At 56.2% G+C, this 10930-nt stretch overlaps 1 protein-coding gene across 1 annotated transcript in view; it reads left to right on the top strand.

Annotated features, from left to right (window-relative positions):
- Positions 1-10930, top strand: part of DRGX (dorsal root ganglia homeobox) — a 26272-nt gene that overhangs the window by 5038 nt on the left and 10304 nt on the right. The window contains exons 5-6 of the mRNA XM_006167419.2: positions 777-955; positions 1039-1151. Of these exons, the coding sequence (XP_006167481.1) occupies positions 777-955; positions 1039-1151 (292 nt within the window). The remainder of the gene's footprint in view (positions 1-776; positions 956-1038; positions 1152-10930) is intronic.

Raw genomic sequence — 10930 nt, 5'->3', positions numbered from 1 at the left:
TTGTGGCGCGGGGCCCTCACAAGGTGCCGGGGGGGGGGGGGGACTGGTACTCCACAGTTTGGATCACAGCCCTGAGTCGAGCCACTGGGCTTCAAATAGTGGGGCCACTGCTGATTAACCATCTGGACAGCCTCAAAAGGACAAAACTAACCTCCTTGTGCTTAATGTTCTCATCTGTAAAATGGGGAGAACAGAACTTCTTACCTTGTGGGGTTGCACTAGATGTTACCCAGGGTCACCAAGGTCCGGACTCTAAGCCACAGCCAGCTCCAGGGTCAGTGTCCCTAACAGGCGTCCCGGGCTGTGGGTTCTGAACGTGTCATAGCGGGTATGCCCATGACTGTAGGGTTTAATTGCAGGTGTGAGGCCGGGCACGCTCAGGCGCTCTGGCTCAGCCTGCTGGGAGAGGGAGCGTGCTTTTTGGATGAGGAAGCCCTGGGCAGTGCTTCATAAACTGCTTCCAGGTGACCTCCCAGTAGGATGTGCATGTCAGGTCAGCTCACCGCACTCACGTGCAATTCAGCATGGAATTCCTGCAGCACCTAACTTGGGTAATGCATGAGGATATTTTCTATTATTTGATATTCATTAAAAATGCCCGTGGTTGTCTTCTAAGCAGATCTCCATCCTGTCCCTGGGTCTGAGGCTGCGGCTCAGAGCACAGTTTAGGAGGAGGCGGTGAGGTGAGCTGGGAGCGCCACCTCGGCATCCAGGACTTTCATATGGGCTCTGGTCCCTCCTCCTGGCTCATTTTCTGCCTCTGTTGGGAAACTCAGGTTTGGTTCCAGAACCGAAGGGCCAAATGGAGGAAAACGGAGAGAGGTGCCTCAGATCAGGACCCGGGAGCCAAGGAGCCCATGGCCGAGGTGACGCCACCCCCAGTGAGAAACATCAACTCCCCGCCCCCTGGGGACCAGGCCCGGAGCAAGAAGGAAGTGCTGGACACACCACAGAGGTGAGGCCATGGGTGGGCTTGGAGGCCGTGGGCAGCACCCAGACGCCGGGTGGGAACTTACCATGTTTTCGTTCCTTTGTCAGCCTGGGGCGAACTGTGGGGCCTGCGGGCCCTTTCTTCCCTTCCTGCTTGCCCGGGACCCTCCTGAACACTGCCACATACGCCCAGGCCTTGTCACATGTGGCCTCCCTGAAAGGTGAGTTTTAGCCTGGCCAGCTGCCTGGCGGCCGGCGGGGCTCGTGTGAACAGTGGCCATGGTCTGACCGCTGCGGCCTCAGCTGGTGCTGGGCTGACCTTGCACCTGAGGGGACAGCTCCCTGTTCCTGTCAGTCACAGCCAGGATCGCAGTGGCATTGTGTCCGCATGCATGGTCGTGTGTGCTTGCTCTGCGGCCTGAGCACACAGGTGAAGGTTGTTGAGCGTCTTTCTCCCATGGGGCTGCCCTGGAGGAGGCTGTTTCCAATGGACCCCGCACACTTACTGCTCCTTCCCTCTCCCTGGCAACAGTTTTGGGTGCTGGCCTGCAGCTTGTGGCAGTCGTTCCTGAGTCACGGGACTGCTCCTGTGCAGCTTGCCCCGCTCTTTTCTCTTCCCTCCTTCCTCCCTTCTCTCCTCTGCAACTCCCCTAAGCCCTCTGGCTGGGCTCCAAGCTCCTGGAGCTGCCCTGTGCCTGCCTCACTGGAAATGGGCTTTCTTTTGAGCTGCCTTTGCTGCCAGGGACTTGAGGTGTGCAGAGCTCTGCAGAGGTGGCAAATGTCACTGTGCTCGCCACGCTGGGGCGGGCCTTTGTGCGTCGTAGCGACCCTGCATGGGCAGACGCAGGGTCCCCATGAGGTGCCCTCCTGCGTGCAGTCAGGGATGACGGGCGTGCTGGTGTGTGGTGTTCAGATGCTTCTGGAGCCAGGAGGGGAAGAGCGAGGTGTGCGTGCATGGGCATCGTCTTCCTTTCACTGGACACAGAAGGGCCTCACTAGCTGTTCTTGAAAGACATTGTCCTCTTGGCCTATCTGTTGTTTTCCGACTTTTGAGAGAGGTGTGGGTAAAAGGCACACTCCCTGCTGTTAGAAACAGTTGGCACTGGCTCTGTGGCCTGGAAGCTAAGGGATCCAGATCCTATCTACAAACTATATGGTTCAAATCGTGGCCCGAGCAACTGGAAGAACCTGCAGGGCACCTGTGTATGTGTGCAAGATCCCAGCAGGACGGAGACGTGGAGGAGGAGGGATTGTATCTGGGTGTTTTCTCTCTCTCCTTCTGTCCCCGTCTCCTTTCTCTGTCTTTCTCTGGCAAGTGCATGTACCCTCTGGAAAATAAACAAATTCAAGAGAAGGAGTGATGTTGTTAAAGGAGTGGTGCTAAGGGGCATGCTCAGTCAGGCTGGGCTCAGGTGGGGACTGGCCCAAGGGCTCGGAGGACGGGGAGCTACTGCCTTCCAGGTGGGCTATGCTCTGGCCGGCTGGGGGTGGCTGCATGGAAACACAGACGCAGCATTTCTGGAACTGCAGAACCTTCAGAAGCTGGAGATCTGGACTTTTATTTGAAATATTCCTGCTTGTCTTTTCTGGCTGTTGAGTCAGGCCCCCCGACAGGTGGCTTGTAAGCAGAGGAGACTTACTGCTCGCAGTTCTAGAAATTACGAAATTAAGACCCGGGTGCCATCATGGTGGATTTGGTGAGGGTCTCTTCCAGGCTGCGGGTCGTGTCCTGGCGTGGCAGGGTAACAGCAAGTGAGGAGTCTGGCTTACTTTAAGGGCACCCACTCCATTCACGAGGGCCCCACCTCATGGCCTAATTCTTCCCAAAGGGCCTGCTTCCTGGTACTCTCCTGAGACCCCAACATGTGGATTTTAGGGGGACACAGACATTCAGGCCATAACAATTCACACCCTTTAAATGTCGCCCCCTAGTCTCTGGGCCGAACTGGCACATTTGGGGTTGGACAGCCAGAGACCGGCCATCCTGTGACCCCACTGGACTGTCAGGAGCTTGCCCTTTGCCCTTCCCAGCTGTGCTTGTGTTCACATACACCCCTCTCTGCAGGCCCTGCCCCCAGCAAGGCCCCCTCCCCGGCTCTCCGACACCTTCGTCCTGGGCCATCCATCTGGCCTCTCTGAGTGGGTGGCTTTTTCACCTCCGGCTTCCACATCCTGTAGGAAGGGGAGGGAGTGGGCAAGGATGGACGGCCTCTCTGGGTGCTGCCAGCAGTCTGCTGTGCATGGCGAGGAGGGGATCAGGAGGGGACCCACGGTGGTGCAGCCTGTGGGGGGAGCCGACTGCTCTATATGGCCCACGTTGATTCTAAAAGTGCCTGATGCAGTAACGGTGGCACTTCTGGAAGCCGGTGTGTGGGGCTGGGAGTCCCTGGGCCATCCAAGTCAGGGCGTTGGTGTGCCTCACTCCAATCCAGGGGACTAGCAGCCCTCGCAGGTGTCGGGGTAGTGTGGTCCTAGCACACAGTCAGCTTCTGAACCCCCCCAGGGCTCCGAGCTCTCATGGTCTGTGGGCCTTGCACTGAGTGGCCTGAGACCAGGGCGGCTCTCTGACTCTTGCAGCCCCATATCCTCTCTCACGCTGCCCTGAGCTGCAGAAAATTAAGGGCAGAGCCCACCAGGGCCTAAAGAGGAATGACCCCCAATTTCCTAGGACCTGGCCAGGAGCTCTGGGCTGTGACCCAGCCGCCCTCACCTGCCCTGCTGACCCGGTGTGGCCAGGTGGTCAGGTCCTGAGCCGCACTCTCCTCTCAGGCCTGAATTCCGCTTCCAGGGCTGCTGGCCAGCTAGGCCGAAGCCTCGGCTGGCTGGGAGGAGCACAGGCATGCCATTCCAGGTGGCACTGGCCCGGGCTCTTTGCAATGAGAGAATGGGGCTCGGGAGGGCAGGTGGCTTGTCTGCAGCTCGCTGGCTCGTGGGGTCTGTCCTCTGAGGTCCAGGCTCCTCTCCTAGCAGCCCGAGGTGGCCTCTCCCCAGACACTGCTAACCCATCTGCCTCTGGGTGAGCACCTCTGACTGCTGCACCTGGGGGACACCTGCTCTTCCCAGGCAGATGAGGACAGCTGTGAATTCAGTCCAGAGGGAATTCAGTCCTGCCAAGATCGAGATCCCTTTGAAATGTGAGCATGCCGGGGTGCAGAGACCTCCACAAGTGACTCCAGAGCCACATGACCAGGGAGTGGCAGACGGTTCACAGCAGGCCCCACTCCAGGGCACTTGCCAAAACCACTGTGCTGGCCGGCTGCGTGCTCAGTACAGGAGAAAGCCCCACAGCTGCCCACTTCCCAGGCCCCTGGCTCTCTCCAGTGGGCGCTTTCCTGGCTGAGGCTGCCCACTGCTTCACCCTGATGGGGCAGCCTGATGCCCACCTGAGGCCCAGCCCGAGGTGCCTGCAGTCTGATTTTCATCCCTTGGGGACAGCCCAGGCACACTGCAGCCTGGTGTGGTGGTTCTGCCTCAGTCAGGTGAGGGCAGAAGCTTCCTGGGTTCACCCTCTGCTCCACCAGCATCCTCCCAAGCTAGGGCCCTGCTCTGTGGCCAGCGAGGTCTTTGGTTGGGCCAGGGCGGTTAGGGTGTGACAGGCTCAGAGGGGCCACGCAGGGCAGGCGTGTGTAGGAAGGGGTCACAGCACAGGTCAGCTGGGCTGCTGCTATGGGAAGCCAGGGAAGGGTGGGAGCTGAGCAGAAGGTCAAGTCCCCTCCAGAGAGGTTGGCTGGCCGCACATCTGCATGCTGTGGGCAGTGCGGCCTAACCCAGAGTTCTTGGCGTGCTGGCCACCGCTCAGAATGGGGACTGGGATGCCTGCAATGTGTTCGTGGGCCACGCCCTTACCTTCCCAGGTGATCTAAGGAGCGAAGAGCAGGTCCAGGTGCCCACGGGCCCTTTCACAGACACTCCCCTGGGATGGGAGGTGTAGTCCCAGGAGCATTCTGGCCATGGCCACTGAGCTGCCGGGGCCCGCGTTGGTTGTGGGGTGTGGTGGTCACCCCACAGTGCTGTGGGCAGTGCTGGACACCATCTTCCTCTTCACTGGTGTCCTTGTCTGCCCCCTGCCCCCGTCCCTGCTCCTCTAGTGCCGATTGCTCAGGCCCTGAGACCATTTCAGGAAACTTGCCAAAGAATTTCCAGGTGGGACTGAATTCCAGCAGGACTGTTCCTAGGACGGATGAGGACCATGTGACTGGCGACAGCGGTGGACACTAGCTTGCGCGATCAACACGGGTCCCCCATTCTCGTTCCCAGCCACGGGCCCTGGTCCTACTCACCTTTAAAGGACCCAAGGGCCTATCTGGTTCTCCCACACGTCTCTCTGTCTCCGAATGTTCTTGCTGTGGAAATTCGCCCTGTCCTTGTAACCTCTGTTATTTCTGTCATTGGCCGTGTTGGGGCTCTGGTCGACGGTCCCTGGTGCTTGCTGTGGGGATGCGCTTTGGGCTGGTTGGAGGCCTCGTGCTCGTCAGGCGGGCCGGTGGGCTCCAGCTTAGGCTGTTTCACTACTGGCTGCTCCATGGGAGCCCCACCTTCGCAGGCAGGAGGCCCCTGCTCGGGCCAGGGAGAGTGTGCGTAGCCTTACTACATGTCCGGAGAAAAAGCCGTCGTGATGCAAGGAACTTTCCTGTGCTGTCTTAATGGCCAGCCTCATGCCCGCAATTCACGAATGCAGAAGAGGTTATTAATGGCCACAGAGGCACTTGGGTGTGTTCCGGGGAAGTGCTGGCCACGGGCTGGCGGGCGGCACGGCTGAAGAGCCGTGGTCAGTGAGGAGGAGGCAGCAGGCTGCCTTGCACTGGACGGGTGCTTCTAACCTGGGAATGGCAGAGCGGGCTGAGGTGGGACATGATCAGAGTGGCTGGCCAGCCTTCACAGCTCCCAGCGTTCACCCAAAGGCACAGCTCTGTCCTGCCCGGGGTGAGGCAGCTCCGCTGACCTTCCCAAATGGCAGGGTGTGGGGTTGGGGGGTTCAGCCTGCTGGACCAGGAGGCATGATCGGGCCCTCAGTCCCCTGCCAGGCCCAGGCGAGAATAGCAATGCAGTGATGGACTGTGGTCTAACCCTTTTACCTCCTTCCCCATCTTCTCCCAAGAGGTGTGATGGGCCCGGCGGGCCCAGGTGAGACCTGGGCTGGGAGGAGTCTGGAGGCAGACAGGCTATGCTGGGGCCCTGGCCCCTGCTCCCACTGAGGCCTGGAGGCTGTAAGGGCTGAGGCAAAGCTGCAGAATGCCCCGAAGGCCTGCTGGCGCAGTGAGGCCCAGTACCCACCAGCAGTAGCAGTGAGGTCGGGGAGGCGAGGGCAGGGTGGCAGCACAGAGGCAGTGCCATTGGAGGGTCCAGCGTCCCTCCGGAGTGCAAGACTCCCTCTTAGCCAACAGTGTGTCCTCCTCATCCTTGGGCTGCCCAGCCGGGCCACAGCAGCCAGCCTCTAGACTGAAAGGCTGCATCGGCTGTCACATTGCCCGTGAAGGCCAAACTCGGTCAGAGGCTGCTTCTTCTTCCTCTGAGCCCCAAAACATCTCCCCCTCCCCCCATGGGGAGGAATGGGCCTGTGGCCAGCTGCTGTCCTTGTAACCTTACAAAGCCCTGTCCTTGTAACCTCAGTCATTTCCTTCATTGGCAGTGTTGAGGTTCCTGCCCGTCCCTGTGCTTACAGGAGCCAGATCCCACATGCTCAGCCTCAGTTCAAATCAGGACCCTGGCATTTTATCAGGTGTGTGTGCGTGTGTGCGTGTGTGCGTGTGCGTGTACATGTGTGCACGTGCCCAAAATCCCAATAAGGAGAAATGGAATCGAAGGGATTTCCACAGGGCCATGCCCCACTGGGGATGCTTTCTCTTCCTTTCTCTGTTTCTCTGTCTCTCCTTTGTGAACACATGTGTCCTCTAGTAGTTAAAATTTGTTTCTTTGTATTTAGAAAAATAACAATGTTAAAATAAATTTTGACATGGTTTTATTGCAAAACAGAGTACCATTAGAAAAATCCATAAAGTATACATCTGGAGCTTAATGCATGACTTTAAACTCCGATGTTGCCACCTTGCTTCACCCCAGAGGTCTCGGCCCCTTGTGCCTTGTTCTACCCAAGCCATTCTCCTCCCCTCAATGCAACCACTTTGCCGACTTGCGTGGTGAGGTAGCTTTGCCACCCAAGTAGGCGTTCCAAACACGACCGCTGACTGTTTTGAACTCCTGTGTGTGTGTAATCACATACTATGTATCACTTGTGTCTGGTTTCAGGAAGTTTGTGAGATTGGTCCAAGTAATTAAGTTTAATTGTAGTATTTATTTATTTTTTTAATTTATAGGAGTGAGAGAGAGAGGGAGAGAGAAAGTGAACAAGCATCCCCCAGTTGGGTGGCCATGCCATAGTCCCTTCTTGTCCATTCCCCTCTCAGGATTTTGGGCACTCATTCACACGTGCTCAGTGTGTTTTTCAAGCCCCTGAGTCGGTCCTGTAGGATCCAGCACCTTAACCTCCACACCAACAACGGCCCCAGCGTAGTCTTCGTGATGTTCTGCATACGCGAGCAGGTCTTTCCAGCCTTACACTTTTCATTCATTTCTATTTTCTTTCTGTGTGCCTGACCACGCCGGCTAGAACCACCAGTGCGGTGTTGACTAGACATGGTGGTCACAGGCATTCCGGTCTTACTCCGCATTTCAAACAGCTTTGCTGAGACCTAGATCACACACAGAACCACCTGTCCACCAACGTCCACGATTCAGTGATTCGAAGGACATTTGCCCAGTTGTCCAATCACGACTGCATTTTAGATCATTGTCATCACCCAGGACTCATTAGCTGTCATGTCGCACTCACCTCTGCCTCCCTGCAGCCCGAGGTAGCCCTGGACACAGCTCCTCCTCCATCTCTGTGAACACTTCTCTCTCCCTGTTGTAGACACTTTGTAAGAGTGGAGTCATGTGTGCCCGGTCTTGTCTTATTTTCGGTCTCATGGGAAAGTTCTCAGGGTGTCACACTCTTATCGCAGTAGTTCCTAAACTGTGTGGCACCAGGAATGTGGATTGTGGAGACAGTGTTTTCATGGAGCGCCGGCGGAGGAGGGATGATTTGGGGATGCTTCAAGGTCATTTCACTTATCGTGCACTTTATTTCTAGTAATAGATAATGAAATAATTACACAACTCGCCATGATGCAGAATCAATCGCAGCCCTGAGCTTGTTTTTCTTGCAACCAGACGGTCCCACCTGGGGTCTGGGAGACAGCGACACCTGACGTGTGATGCGGATGCCCAGGCTGCTCCGTCATCTCGCCTGGGTTACTGTCGCCGTGGAGAAGACCCTGCTTCACAAAGACAGGACGCCGGAATGGAAACAGGCTTCTCAGTGCTTCCGCGGCAATCTCTGGATAGTCCACCTTGACTTTAATCCAGAACGTATGGAGACTTGACGTGGTCGCAAACATGCTTTTAAGGTCTTTGTCTTTTGAGACCTCAAGCAGGTGGCCCTCTTGTAGCACAGTCGATCCGCCTGGCTTATGCACAATTGGGTCACGGACCCATTCCTTCCCGGTTCGGGGGTCTTGTGTGGTCAGGAAGTAATGCCGGAGCCTAGCTCCCTTGCAGGTGCCGAATCTAACGCGGCTGGGGCTGGTCTGACAGGGGGCGGAGCTCAGGTGGTGACGTAGCTCAGGTGGTGACATGAGCGAGGGCAAGGCTGTAAATACGGGGCTCACTCACCTGCTCCCCGCTCACCTCCTGCTGTGGCTCAGTTCTTAATAGGTCTCCGACCAGTAGCGGTGTAGGGCTGGGGACCCTTGCTTGACCTAGTTCGAGGGGACTTCAGAAAGTCCATGGAAAATGGAATTAAAGTATGAGTTTATTTTGGTGCAAGAAATTTTGAAATTCATACGTAGTTTTTTCATAATGTGCATTTTCCAGGAACTCTTAAAAATTCCTTGTGAAGATATTTTCTTCTAGTTTTCTAGGAGTTTTAATGATTATTTTATAAAATGAACGGGAATGCCTATCAATTTCATCGAATAGTTTTTAACTGTTCAGATGATTGCATGATTTTTCTTTCTCAGTATATTAATATGGCAAATTACATTGATTGATTTTTTTTTAAATGTTAAACCAATTTTACGAATTCTTGGAATAAACCCAAATTGGATGTGAAATGTTATCACCTGATGTATTGCTGAATTTGGCTTGCTCATTTTTTTTTTAAGTGGTTTTGCTTCTATCATCATGAGGAGATTGGCCTAAGATTTTTCTTGTTTTATAGTCTCCACTCCAGGCTCGGGCATGATTTTATCTAACTGTGGTTGCCCCAAAACATACTATAATAGAAACTATTTTTTTTTTTAAATCACACTATTCTGAGGATGGGCTGGACTCAGCTGGGCAGTTCTTCTGCAGCTTTTGTTCGGGGTCTCCCGGGGCTGTAGCCAGGCAGCTGGGCCTGGTACGTGTGTGAAGACGTCACGCAGGGACTCGTGCCCTTGCAAGGATGCGGGGAGGACCTCTGCCCCTCTCTCCACACAGTGTCTTCATGGCTAGCTCTGGGGGGGCGGTGGCAGTTGGGGTCCCAGAGTGTTCAGCAGAGGATGGTGCAGTGTCATTTCTGCGGCAGTGTGTTGGTTTCAGCCAGGCTGGGCTGGCATGGACTTGGCAGAGGAGCTGCCTGAGGGCATGCGTGCTGGAGGTGGGGCTCACAGGCGTCATCTTGGCGAATGGAGGAGCACTGCCCCATCGCGTGAGTTGGGGTGCTTGCTTTGAACCTACCTTACTTCCCAATCTCAACTGCGCATACTTTAAGGACACTGCAGAGTCTGACTCACCTGCAAAGCTTTCCAGCCACTCCCTTCTGCCCAGCACAGAGTAAAAGGTCATGAAATTGGAGGAAGAAGGAAAGAAGGCACTGCCGCTCCAAGCTGGGGAGGAGGGCCTCCCTTGGCAGACTCTGGCCCTGTGTGCTGCCCACCTGCTGCTTCCCAGAAACCTCACGGCTCTTTATTTTGCATCTACCCAGCACCCAAACCATGCCAGACTCTGAACCAAGGCTGAGTGTTTGGCAGTGGAGTCAACTCATCTCTCCCCTAAGGCCCCGTGCAGGTGGGAGAGGGGCCAGAGAGAGACAGGTCGACCAGGAATCCCAACTTAAGTGACAGGGCCATGTGTTGTCCTAGAGGCGATCAAGGGAACATGAGTGTAGGAAGCCCAGAGGAGGAGGGGAGGAGGGAAGCTTTTCCAGAGGAGAGGCTCGAGTTGGCCTTGAAGAAGCGCCTGGTGGGCACCCTCCAGGTGGAGAGAGAAGGCCTGAGTGAGGCATGGAGCTGCCTCCTCTCATCCCCTGGGGTCAGATGCCAGGCCCTGTACCTGGTTGTGATGGCCACAGCTCTCGCTGCCATGGTTGGGGGCATGCATCTGTGCCTGGCACACCCAAGTGTCCAGTAGGTGCTGACAGCTATTGTCAATGTTGTGATAATGCAGCCGGGAGGTCACTTGGGGTCTGGCCCGGGCTCAGGTCTGGACCTCAGGGGAGGATGGTCCTTTGTGCAGCACTTGCTCCTGATAGGAAAGCTTCCCGGCCTCTAGGACGCAGGGACTGAGGCCCAGCGTGTGGGGACACAGGTGTTTGGGGAGCAAGGGGCCTGAGGGACGGAATGGAGATGGGGAAGGTAATCGGGGCAGCCCTAGCCCCTCCAGGCCTAGCTGACGTCAGGAAGGTGGAGTGGGGAAGTGGCACTTGAGATCTGTGAGGAAAGTCCTTGGGGAGTGTGTGGTCAGTGCGCTCCAGGGTACAGTGGGAAACTGAGGCCAGAGGAGAGCGAGGACTGCCCAAGGTCACGCAGTGTGCTAGTTGGAGGCAGGACACGTGAGGGACCCAGCGTCCCACCTTTCAGCCCCTCACAGCCTCTATCGATCCTGCTCCTTTGACGACAGGCACCTCCTGTCCTCCTCTGGCCTGAGAAACTGCAACTCACTTTCCAGAAGCCATTTCCTATGGGTGCTGATGGGTTTACCC

Source organism: Tupaia chinensis, unplaced genomic scaffold (genome assembly GCF_000334495.1).
Source record: "Tupaia chinensis unplaced genomic scaffold, TupChi_1.0 Scaffold144750_1, whole genome shotgun sequence".
Classification (NCBI taxonomy): domain Eukaryota; kingdom Metazoa; phylum Chordata; class Mammalia; order Scandentia; family Tupaiidae; genus Tupaia; species Tupaia belangeri.
This window is presented reverse-complemented; position numbering and strand designations above follow the sequence as displayed.